The sequence below is a fragment of the Pleurodeles waltl genome, chromosome 5 (genome assembly GCF_031143425.1).
Source record: "Pleurodeles waltl isolate 20211129_DDA chromosome 5, aPleWal1.hap1.20221129, whole genome shotgun sequence".
Lineage (NCBI taxonomy): Eukaryota > Metazoa > Chordata > Amphibia > Caudata > Salamandridae > Pleurodeles > Pleurodeles waltl.
In genome coordinates, this window is record NC_090444.1 from 1,168,897,571 (window position 1) to 1,168,910,664 (window position 13,094).

The window sequence follows — 13,094 nt, forward strand, 5'->3', positions numbered from 1 at the left end:
ATAAGAGAACAAAAATGCATACTATGTATCTCTCAGCAGTATAGATTATGGAGATACCAGATTATCTTTGGGCACAAAACTTTTTTGTTTTTAACTTTCTCATTTATGTTTTTTCCCTTCACATCACAGAATCAACATCTGGGTATAAATAGAGATCTTACAGTCCCCAAAAGCGTTAAGAAATAAATATATAAAGCATGTTCATCCTGCATCCAGCTCCATTTTATTATTTCTGAAAATAGGAGGAACATTTAGCAAGCATAGTGATTGAAAAAACAAATAAGGTAGTCCGGTGAAATAAAAGGTACAAAAAAGCACATTACCTACACAAAAATTATTTTAAAAAGTGAGGTGTAAAAGTCAGATGCACAATAACACTATAAATATATTGAGGAATTAAAATGTAGAAAGGGCAAAATCTTGTGTTCCGAGATCCTTGCTTTATAAAGCAGAGCATTTAAATGAAGGCTTACTATCAGCGTATTACAAGACTCTGACACAACATGACACATTTTTCTTCTCTGAGGTCTATGTCTAAATATTCTAATTTCTGCATTTTATAAAATGTAGAAATAAAAAGGCTGGATCAGCCTAGTTGCTTATCTTAATCCAGCACAATTTCATTTTGGAGTAGACAAAAATGTTGCCTCTAAATATGCATTGCTTTAAATATGTTTTGGAAAGGGGTGGTTGTTTAAAAAAAGGTTTTCTGAGGTAGCATACACTGGAGGAAATAGTCTAATTAGGACTTTGAACGAAGACCTCATGATGGACAATTTATACTAACTTACCTGATTGAAGATAACATGATGTGTGATGGCAACATAGTTTAAGAAAGAGCCTTTTTTATGCACTATAACTAATAAAATGGACGACGATAAAGTCGATGCAGGCTGTAGGTTTGTGAGTCTCAAGATGTGAAAAAAGCCTCCAGGTCTGTATATCTACCCAACAGTGCATTAACAAAAACACAGAGGACCACAAGGCCAGCTGCAACTAAATAATCCCCACAGAACCACAGAATACAACCACGATTAGAAACTTAAATAACACACCCTTTGTAACTATATACAACACAAAAAAGAATTGCTATTTAAACTTTCAGCAAGGTTGTTAAGGAAACCATGACTATTTTATTTAATTAGAAAACTGTGTACATGCCAAATGTCCACAAACATCTCACATTACCTTTTTTATTTTTCAGCTTTATGGGGAACAGCTTTCTGCCATGGGTATATATCAGCATTCTTCCAAGAAGGCATAGTGAATGCACAAAATAAATGTATTGCAATTCTTTTCCAGAGTAGTGTGTTTTCTGCTTATGGCCTTGTGTGGGGGAAAAAATAAAAACAATGATGGTTATAATTCAAATGTTTACAGAAATGTGCCAAATAATAATGATAAACGAATAGGTGGGGATCTCCCTCAAGCACGAATCGCAGTGTGCAACAATACCCCACTAAATAAGGAGGTTGCACAAGCGAGGAATATCCCGCCTGAAAAGGTAAGTAGAAATACTAACTAGTAACCACAGAAATGAGGTTGTCTTAATTTGATCGAATACCAGATTAAAGAGTCATAAATCTGAACTGAATAAAGTATTCTTCTGCACACTGTTAACTCCTCATTGCTACCTCATCCCAGTCCTTACATCAGGAGCATTTACAAAACTAAGCACAATCGGCATCAAAACCCCAAGGCCAGCACAGTTCTACACACCAGCATCAAAGCAAGACTTTAGGCACTTAAAACCACTAAAGACACCTCCAGTGTGCCTAGAGGAGAAGGGACCCACTGGGCGAACACCCACGAGGCATAAGAAGAGCTAAGCAGACTTCAGGCCGCAAGCACAGCAGTAGACCAGGAAGACAGTAAAAGCTGGAACACAATCTACAGCAAAATAATCACCAGCGGTAATGATAAAAGAACCAAACAGAGGCAACAAAGAGGTCGCTCAGAGACAGGAAGCACAGGCAAACACCTTCCTAAAGGAGAGAGACAAAACAGGAGAAGGTTTGCTAGAAGTGGTCCTTTACAAGCACACCTAGGGCTGTATTTACAGAAGTGACCATGGGGTGCAACAGGCGGGGCGCAACAGGCATGTGTGCTCAGTCTGCATGCCCGTGGGGCACTTTGGTATTACAGAAGGGACCGCAGACACTTGTGTAACCCCTTCTGTAATACCAATAGCACTGGTGCACACTTAGCACTATCATCAGAGGGTGTTCTTTAAGTTGCATGGCACATAGCCCCATGCAAATGAGGGAATCCCTTTGCCTCTGTGCCCACGTTCTATTATTGATGCAGAGACAAAAAAGCTGTTAGGAGGTGCACTGACAGTGTGCCACCTAAAAGGTAGCCACAGTCAGTGAGCCCCCCGATGGCAACCCTCTGGAGCCCTATGGACCCTCCCAGTCACTCACTGCACCCGCCTGCAAGGGGATCTCTAAACCACCGTAAAAGTGCAGGTGGGTTGCCGCCTGCACAGTGAAACATGGAGCGGCTTTAAAGCAGCTGCTCTGTTTTTCACATAAATGTGCTGCCTCCAGAGTAGTGCGAGTTTGCGGCTGCCGTGGGGGCAGTGGATTTATGCTAATACAGGGCATTTTCCTTGTTTGCACTGGGCGTAACTTTTAAAAGGTGCGCCAAGAGCAAACAAGGAAAATGCGCCGTATGTGTGATTCAGCCCCAGGGAAAGGAGGAGAAGTTTAAAGTTTCCATTTTTAAACAGGCAGTGATACCTGTCTGCGGGTTGTTGGCACATCTCATGATGTAAGGACTGGATGAGGAAGAAATATTTGGTTTTTATGGCAAACTCAAGTGCAGGGTCAAGATTTACATTGGTCTATGAGTAAATCATTCACTATTCAATTTTGTTTTCCATATAAGCATCTTTTAGTTATTTTTAAGAGCATTATTAATATACTTAGACAGTTAACATATATTTAAAACGTTTATGTTGATTAATAAGGCTGTAAACGTACATAAACTACAAAACAAATATTGGTGTAAACGTCCAAATTTCGTCCACAATTATTGCTAAAACGTTAATCTCATCTACATTTCTGAATTTCAAGAATGCATGCTTTATTTTTCACGGTCATATATCTTAGCTCTTTAACTGTAGGTGCTTGAGAACACCAATGCCGATTTTTTTTTTTTAAAGGAATAACAAAAGGGCGATAAAACGCATTTTTTGCCCAAAGTATGGTAATTCCCGTCAATCGTCCTCATGCAGAAAGATATCTCTGCCAAGGCTTGAAACATCTGTATTCCCCCTGATTTTCTAAATGTAGTGGTACCATCTATGTACGGGTTTTCTGTATGTTTTAGGGAACCACGCACTAGACATCAGGAAATGTGTTTGATACAGGATGTCTGCAGTTTGGACCATGGGTCAGCCGGCACCAAGATAAAAAATACCAAACCAATTTATTTCTAAAATGAAGAAAAGCAGGAGAAGCCAGGGTAATAATGTTTGTGTGAATGCAGACTTGTTTAATTACCTAGGATACCCTGCAAATGTCAACAGTTTACGTTAAAAATAAAATCACAATGTATTCACTTTTCTGCAATAACTTCAGAACATTTGGCAAACATCACAAATTCTACCATCCAACATTCCTGCATGCTTCCTAATAAGAGCAGTATAGATAGTGATGATGGGATAATTGCATGGGACAGGAATAGGCAAAGAAACGACAAAGTGATTGTCACACAGCCAATGTCTTCACATGACCAGTTTTGGCCTGTTTTTTTTCTATAATGATCGGTCCTCCCACAGTTGAGGTACTGTTTTAACCAGTAGAAGCGTGGGAACACTGGGTGGTGGGAATTTTGAAGTTTCCCATAAACTCCAGGGCTTTCCATCACAGTAATGAGGGGGATACTGAGTTTCTTAAAAAAAGACTAACATTGGCAGGACATTTAGAGCAAGGAAAGGGGAGAGAGGGAGAGAGAAACACGCACATTTATGTACGTGTGTGTATATATATTTATGTACCTGTGTATATATATATATATATATATATATATATATGGAAAATGTCATTTACCCAGTGTACATCTGTTCGTGGCATGTAGTGCTGCAGATTCACATGCTATGCATAGTTCTTCCGACTTCTAGTGTTGGGCTCGGAGTGTTTCAAGTTGGTTTTCTTCGAAGAAGTCTTTTGGGAGTCACAGGATCGAGTGACTCCTCCTTTCAGTTACAGTGTGCATGGGCATCAACTCCATTGTTAGATTTTTTTCCCGCAAAGGGTGAAGGAAGGAGTGACAGAGTATAAGAATATAAAGAGATGTCCATGCAAGTGTAAATGTATCTACAAATGTACAATTGATAAACTTAAACGACTACAGGCTTCCGGGGAGGAGGAAGGGTGCATGTGAATCTGCAGCACTACATGACACGAACAGATGTACACTGGGTAAGTGACATTTTGTGTTCTATGGTATGTGTAGCTGCAGATACACATGCTATGCATAGACTACAAAGCAGTTAGTCCTCCCAAAAAACAGCGGTAGCTAGCCTGTAGGAGTTGAAGTTGTTTGAAATAGTGTCCTAAGACAGCCTGGCCTAAAGTGGCCTGCTGCTGTGAGAAAACATCAACACAATAGTGTTTTGTAAATGTATGAATATTAGACCATGTTGCAGCTTTACATATATGAGCCATTGGTATGTTTCCTAAAAATGCCAATGAAGCACCTTTCTTACTTGTAGAATGTGCTCTAGGAGTGATCAAAAGTTGTCTTTCAGTTTTGATGTAACATGTTTGTATGCATCTGACAATCCATCTTCCTAAGCCTTGTTTAGATAGAGGATTACCTTTGTGTGGTTGTTGAAAAGCAATGAAAAGTTGTTTTGCCTTCCTAAAATCTTTAGTTCTATCTATATAGTACATAAGAGCTCTTTTGAGATCTAGAGTATGAAGAGTCTTCTGCAATGGAGTCTGGCTGTCGAAAGAAGACTGGCAATTCCACTGTTTGGTTGATGTGAAAAGGAGATACCACTTTTGGTAGAAATTTTGGATCTGTCCTAATTACAACTTTATGTTTGTGTACTTGGAAAAAAGGTTCCTCAAAAGTGAACGCTTATATTTCACTAACTCTTTGTAATGAAGTAATAGCTACAAGGAAGGCAGCCTTCCATGTTAAAAATTGAATTTGACAAGACTGCATGGGTTCAAAAGGTGGGCCCATGAGTCTGGTAAGTACGATATTTAGATTCCAAGAGGGAACAGGTGGTGTTCTAGGTGGAATAATGTGTCTTAATCCTTCCATGAAAGTTCTAATAACAGGAACTCTGAATAGAGAAGTGTGTTGAATAGTTTGTAAGTATGAAGATATTGCAGTAAGGTGAATTTTGATGGATGAGAAAGCTAAATTTGATTTTTACAAATGCGGTAGGTAGCCTACAATATCTTGTATAGATGCTGTAAGTGGATCAGTGTTTTTAGATTGACAGTAGTAAACAAATCTTTTCCATTTGTTAGCATAACATTGTCTGGTAGTAGGTTTACGTGCCTGCTTAAGCACCTCCATACATTCTGATGGAAGTTTTAGGTAACCAAAGTCTATGACTGTGGTGTGTAGATCGAATGTGAAAGGTTGACATTCACATTCGATCTACGAGACGGGGGTTCGGAAGGTGGCGGTTAGGAAGGAAAGGATCAGAATGAACGGAGCGGTTCCGACATTGCTCCTGTAAAGTCCCCGCATATTTTAGAATAAAATATTACCTGTTACTGCCGGTCTCCGTCTTTACAGTGGCGACGAGGCGGGCAGGAGCGATGTCGGAGGTGAGGATCGTGCTTTTATTTTCGGCGAATTTCTGGCTGCTGGTGTTTCCATAACTTGAGGGGCGGCGCATTAAGTACTTCTTGATGTCCTGTATTGGCAAGATTCCTGTTTCGGAAAAATATCTGCAACTACGCCAGGAATTATGGGTTGGAGTGTGCCCAAATTACTCTAGAGAGTGAACAACACAGTTGAAGCAGCCATTTTGAAGTGGTTTGGAGATCTTTTCAATCTTTATTAAGGAACACGGTGATAGGCACACCTGTGTGCCTACAAATAGAAAATTGGCAGCCATCTTTAAGGAGTAGACTTCGTACCTGCAAATATTGTCTACAATTACAAGGAACTAGGCACGTTTAGTGTGCTATAAATACAATTACAAGGAATTTGGTACGTTTAATTTGGAATACGGTGATAGGCACACCTTGTGCTTATAATTACAAAAAGAACCTTTATCTATACATTTGACTTGTTGGATGTGCCGGAATTTATTGTGACTGGACTCTGTTTTATAAAAAAAAAAAAAAATACAACTGCATTCAGTAATTATTGATATAGGACATTATTAATTACAGAATGTCTAGTATTCAACCTCCACCATTTTTTTTGAATGAACCAGGAGATCCGCCCATTCAGTGGGAATTGTGGTTGGATTTATTTGAGGCATATGTTGATGTGTTGGAAGAGGGCGAATGTTCACCTGATAGGCACCTGTCATTGCTTAAACATCGTTTGGGCGCTGTAGGGTTAAGGGAATTTAAAAATTTACCACCTGTAGATAATGTGCATGGGGTAGATGTGTATAAATGTGCTTTACAACAGTTACAGGATAGGTATGGCCGGAAAATAAATGTAGTTATGGAAAGATATACATTTTATTCCAGGGAACAGAAGGTTGATGAGTCTATTGACCAGTATATGGCAGTGTTAAGAGGCTTAGCGGTTACGTGTGCTTTTGACAATATGACATATGACCAAGTTTTAAGGGACCAATTATTAATGAAGACTAAATCTAAAAAAATACAGGAGAAACTTTGGTCTTCTGGGGAAATATCTTTAAAAACGGCTGTTGAAGTGGCGAGGAGCATTGAGATTACCGAAGATTGCATACAAACTATGAGGAGGGAAGTTAAAGATTGTGACAACGTTTGTACCGTAAGCAAAGATAGGGATTGCAAGGATAAAAATAAAAAAATGGTTTCCTGGTCTGGTAGTGGGGATAACAAGTCTGGCATGAATAACAATACTAGAGTGTGCTTTAGATGCGGCGCCAGTTCGCATTTTGCAAATTTTAATGGTTGTCCGGCGATTGGGAAAAATTGCAGTGCATGTAAAAAAAAGGGACATTTTGCACGCGTCTGCAGAAGTTTCGAGAAAAAAGTGAGTTGTGTTGTGGAGAATGTGGATGATGATGAGGTTGAGGGAGGAATTCAGAATTTGGTACTAAGTATTCAAGAGCGTAACATTAAGGGAAAAGAGCTTCAATTTCCGAAGTGTTATATAAATATTGACGGTGCACGACTGGAAGTTATGGTGGACTCGTGTGCGTGGTACACTATAATAGGCAAGTCTCTATTTAATCAGTTGTGGCCTGGAAGGAGTTTACAAAAAACAAAAAACAGTCCTTGCAGTTATTCTGGACATAAAATTGCTATTGTAGGAAAAATACAGGCAGAAATCGAATATGCTGGAAAGAAGTGTTCAGGTGAAGTTCTTGTGGCAGAAGGAGGGGCAACTATTCTGGGTTGGCCACATATATGTCAATTGGGGTTGAGGGTGGACCCTAATGCTACTCCGCCAGTGTACATTGTGAGTATGGATACGTCACAGGATGATTTGTATCATGATATAAAGGGACTATTTCCCACCGTGTTTAGTGGTTGTTTGGGAAGTATGAAAAATTTTAGACATACAATTGTATTAAAGGAGAATGCTGTTCCCATAAGGCAGAAGTTGAGGAATGTTCCCTTGAATTATAGAGAAAAATTGAAGGAGATGTTAAAGGATTTGTGTGATAATGATATTATTGAACCCATTGAGTGCTCCGATTGGGTTTCTCCGATTGTAATTTTGGTAAAATCCAGTGGGGACCTCAGGTTGTGTGTTGACCTGCGGGCACTCAATGATGCAATTTAGATAGATACATTTCCTTTACCAAATTTGCAGGAATTGATGTCGTCTATTGGAGATGCTACTGTATTTTCAACCATCGACTTGGCAAGTGCGTATCACCAGCTACATTTAAGTCCTGAGTCTAAACATTGTACAGCTTTTATTACACCGGAGGGGATGTTCCAGTACAAAAGGATGCCGTTTGGATTGGCTAGTGCGTCTGCAGTTTTTCAGAGGGAATTGTCCAAAATACTTTCGAATGTTAAGGGGGCAAAGGTATTCCAGGATGACATTTTAGTATATGGTCGCGACAGAAGTGAGCATGACCGGAACTTAAAAATAGTATTGCAAGCACTGAGTGACTATGGATTAACTGCTAAGGATCAAAAGTGCAAATTTGGAGAGAGCCACGTGGAATATTTAGGTCATATTATTTCTAAGGATGGTATTCGACCTAAGGTTAGTCACATCAAAGCTATTAGTGAGGCTCCAGAACCAAGGTGCAAGGAACAATTGTTATCATTTTTAGGCCTAGCAGAGTTTTATTCTCGCTTTGTGGAAAACTTTGCATTCAAGGTGGAGAACCTCCGTGCCTTGCTGAGGAAAAATGCGACGTTCTGCTGGACAGAGATACATTCCAAGGAGTTTTCGACTATAAAGAAAGAAATTGTCAATGCCTCTTGTCTCAAATCGTTTGATGAAACTGCTGAATGTATTATAGCAGTAGATGCTTCCGCATATGGTATTGGTGCGGTTTTGTCTCAGAAGAAGAAAGGAGACACATGGGTGGTTGCATATGCTTCTCGTACTCTGTCTCAAGCAGAGAGGAACTATTCTGTAATTGAGAAGGAGTTATTGGCCGCTACGTGGGCTGTGCAACGATTTAGGATGTACATATGGGGGCGCAAATTAAAAATTTGTACGGATCACAAACCTCTGATTAATATTTTGAGCGCGGGAGGGGGAAGGAACCTCACTCCTAGGTTGGCAAGGTTGGCTTCCAAATTACAAATGTATCACTTTGAGATTTTGCATCTTCCAGGGAAAAGTAATTGTGTAGCAGATGGGTTGTCTCGGTTACCACTATCGCATAGTAGTGCCGAGGAAATTGATGATGGAGAGTGTGATGTTGCGTTCACTTATAGGGATGCTATGTTTCTGCAAAATGGGAATGTGCATGACAATTTATCTGAATGCGTGTGGATGAGAGAAATGCAGAAGGATGAGGTTTTGTTGAAAGTGAAGGAGTTTATTTTGAAAGGATGGCCATCAGAACGTAGTTTACGAGGTGAGAGCAGTACATTTTGGAAGATTAAAGAGGAATTGTCTGTGTCGAATGATATTATATTAAGAGGTGATAAAATTGTGCCTCCCTATGGTATGCGTGATACCATTGTTAAGTTGGGACATGAAGGTCATGGTGGCATGGCAAGTACCAGGAGGAAGATCAAAGAAGTTTTTTGGTGGCCGGGGTTAGATGGTATGGTAGATCGTTGGGTAAGAGAGTGTGGTAAGTGTGTACTGAGTGATAAGTCTGTGAAACCATTAGTGGTACCATTACAGTTGGTTGAGTTGCCTGATGGCCCGTGGCGCAAAGTTGCAATTGATTTTATGGGTCCGTTTGTTAACTTACCTGCTAAGGAAGGGTATGCGATTGTCCTAGTTGATTATTTTTCCAAATGGCCAGAGGTTCGTATGGTTGGCAATATAACTACTGATACTGTGATCCAATTCTTAAAAGATGTATTTGCGAGGGAAGGAATTCCTGAAACTATTGTTTCGGACAATGGTGTACAACTTACTTCTGTTAAGATGAGTTCCTTTTTGAAGAGCTGTGGGGTAAATCATGTGAGGGTGTCATTATACCATCCTGAAGGCAATGGTCAGGTTGAAAGGTTCAACAAGGTTATTAAGGACACTATACAATTAGCTTTAGAATCTAATTTGTCTTGGAAGGAGGCCATCCAAAATATGTTGTTATCATACAGAATTACGCCACATTCAGTCACTGGAAAAACACCTTTTGAGTTACTGAGGGGTCGGAAACCATCTTCTAAACTAATCCCTTGGTGGTTGATGAACAGAAGGCAAGGAAGTTTTGGTGGGGTAGACTTTAGCTCTGTGAGAAATCGGGTGCAAGAGTATCAAAACAAAGTTTTAAGCAAAATCAATAGTGGAAAAAATATGCCAAACTTGGCAGTTGGACAGTACGTACGTGTGAAGAATTTTGGGCTAATAAATAAAGGGAATGCGAGATGGTCACGCCCTATGAAAGTGGTGAAGGTATTGAATGGTGCAGTTCAGCTTGAGGATGGAAGAGTACGTAATTTGCGGCATGTGAGTTTGTTTAAAGCAAGTAACATTCCCCAGGAATTTGGGTGTGAAGATTTTGATGAAGAGAGTGGATATTTGTGGGGATACGAGGATGCGCGGCCAGACAGAGGTGAAGGAGGCGGTGAATTCCGTGGTCTTGAATCTAGGAATCGGGAGGATGACGTGATACCTATTCGTAAAAGTTTGAGAGAAAGGAAATTACCAAGGCATTTCAATGAATTTGTGATGGGAAGTTAACTAAATGGGAATGCTTCCAATTCAATGTAAAAAATTAATTTCCTTTAGAGGTACATGTATTATGTATTTTCTCTTATATGTATTTTCCAAATTTTAAGTATGTTATTTGTTTTGTTGTTGTTGATAAGAGGGGAAGATGTGTGGTGTGTAGATCGAATGTGAAAGGTTGACATTCAAATTCGATCTACGAGACGGGGGTTCGGAAGGTGGCGGTTAGGAAGGAAAGGATCAGAATGAACGGAGCGGTTCCGACATTTTAGAATAAAATATTACCTGTTACTGCCGGTCTCCGTCTTTACAATGACTTCAGGAGCCAAATCGCTAAATTGAAAGCATTGGGGTTTGGGTGCCTGATTTGACCTTTGTTTTGTGTTAACAAATCTGGTCTGTTTGGGAGTTTAAAATGAGGTACTGCAGACGGGTCTAGGAGTGTTGTATACCAATGTTGACATGCCCATGTTGGGGCTATGAGTATCATGGTCAGAGATGTCTGATGTAGTTTGCTGACCAGAAAGGGAATGAGTGGAAGACAGGGACAATCGTAAGCAAACATCCCTGACCAATTGATCCACAGAGCATTGCCCTTGGATAGGGGATGTGGATGTCTGGGTACGAAGTTTTGGCATTTTGTGTTTTTGCTTGTTGCGAACAGGTCTATTTCTAGTGTTCCCCACTTTTGAAAGTACTTTTGAAGTACTTGGGAGAGAATCTCCCATTCGTGAGTTTGTTGGTGATTCCTGCTTAGGAGATCTGCTAGCTGATTGTGTATTCCTGGAATGTATTCTGCTAACAGATGAATGTGATTGTGAATTGCCCATTTCCGTACTGTCTGGGCTAGCAAGGACAGTTGAGATGAATGTGCCCGCCCTGTTTTTTGAGGTAATGCATGGTGGTCATGTTGTCTGTTTTTATCAGAACAGTCTTTGGGTTGAAACGCTTTTAGGGCGAGAAACACAGCCATTAATTCTAGGTGGTTTATGTGAAATTGTTTCTGTTTGAGATCCCATTCCCCTTGAATGGTATGATTGTTGAGATGTGCTCCCCAACCTATCATTGATGCATCTGTTATTACGGTTTAAGGCACAGGGTCTTGAAATGACCGCCCTTTCATTAGATTGCTGAGATTCCACCATTGAAGGGACGTGCGCGTTTGGCAGTCCATCAACACTAGATCTTGAAGTTGACCGTGTACCTGAGACCATTGTTGGGAGAGGCATTGTTGTAAGGGCCTCATGTTTAATCTTGAATGTGGAACTGTGGCTATGCAAGATGCCATCATCCCTAGAATTTTCATGATAAATCTTACAATGTATTGTTGACTTGGCTGTATGTGTGGTATGAGATTTTGGAAAGCTTGTATCCTTTGTGTATTTGGATATGCTAGGGCTTTTTGAGTATTTAGAATAGCACCTAGGTAAGGTTGTACCTGTGCTGGTTGAAGGTGAGATTTCTGGTAATTTAGAGTGAACCCCCACTATTACATACTGAGTGTGCTGTTGGCATTGTGTAAAATTGCTTGATTTTATTAGCCAATCGTCTAGATATTGAAAGACATGAATGTGTTGCCTTCTTAAGTAGGCTGCTACTACTGCTAGACATTTTGTGAACACTGTTGGAGCTGTTGTTATGCCGAATGGCAAAACTTTGAACTGGTAATGTTTTCCTGCTATGACGAAACTGAGGTATTTTCTGTGAGCTGGATGGATGGGTATATGAAAATTCACATCTTTGAGATATAAGGCAGTCATGTAATCTTGTTTCTGTGGTAGTGGAATAACATCCTGCAGAGTTACCATGTGAAAATGTTCTGACAGGATGTATAGATTGAGAGGCCTTAGAGTGCTATTTTTTTGGGAATGAGGAAGTTTAGTTTTCTCTTGCTGAGAACGTGGGACCAATTCTATTGCTTGTTTTAGTAGTAGAGATTGTACCTGCTGTTGTAACAGAACGTTGTGTTCTGGGGACAATTTGTGGTAATGTGGTGGAATGCTTGGGGGGGTGGAGATTAATTCTAGGCAATAGCCATTGCGGATAACTGATAAAACCCAATTGTCTGGGGTGATATTTTGCCAATGAGAGTGGAATTGCTGTAGTCTTCCCCCCACAGGAGATGTGTGTGGTGGAGGGGTAGTAAAGAAGTCACTGTTTGGATGGTGTAGTGGTTTGTTTTGAGGCTTGGAACTTGCCTCTGCTTCTAAAATATTGTCCTCCATAGGACCCTCTAAAACCCCCTCTTTGATATTGTTGCTGCTGTTATCCCTGCTTTGCCTGGGAGGTAGAAGCTTCAGAGGATTGTGGTTTAAATCCTCCCCTAAACTGTGACCTGCGTAAGTAGCCTCTATACGGTGTTGTGTATAATGCTCCCATTGCTTTGGCAGTAGCTGAGTCTTTCCTCAACTATCCTATGGTCGTATCGACCTCACGCCCAAATAAGTGTTTTTTTTTTTTTATCAAATGACATGTTAAGTACTGCCTGTTGAATTTCTGGTTTAAAACCAGAAGAGCATAAACATGCATGCCTTCTTATTGTAATGGCCGTATTTACACTCCTTGCAGCTGTGGCTGTAGCATCAAGGGCAGACCTTATCTGGTCGTTACGTATGGCCTGTCCCTCT

At 40.2% G+C, this 13,094-nt stretch overlaps 1 protein-coding gene across 3 annotated transcripts in view; it reads right to left on the reverse strand.

The window, feature by feature from the left end:
• The window catches only part of TBC1D32 (TBC1 domain family member 32), an 804,546-nt gene that overhangs the window by 623,863 nt on the left and 167,589 nt on the right, over positions 1–13,094 (reverse strand). For all 3 annotated transcript variants that reach the window (XM_069235394.1, XM_069235395.1, XM_069235396.1), the window contains one exon: positions 1,189–1,326. In XM_069235394.1, the coding sequence (XP_069091495.1) occupies positions 1,189–1,326 (138 nt within the window). The remainder of the gene's footprint in view (positions 1–1,188; positions 1,327–13,094) is intronic.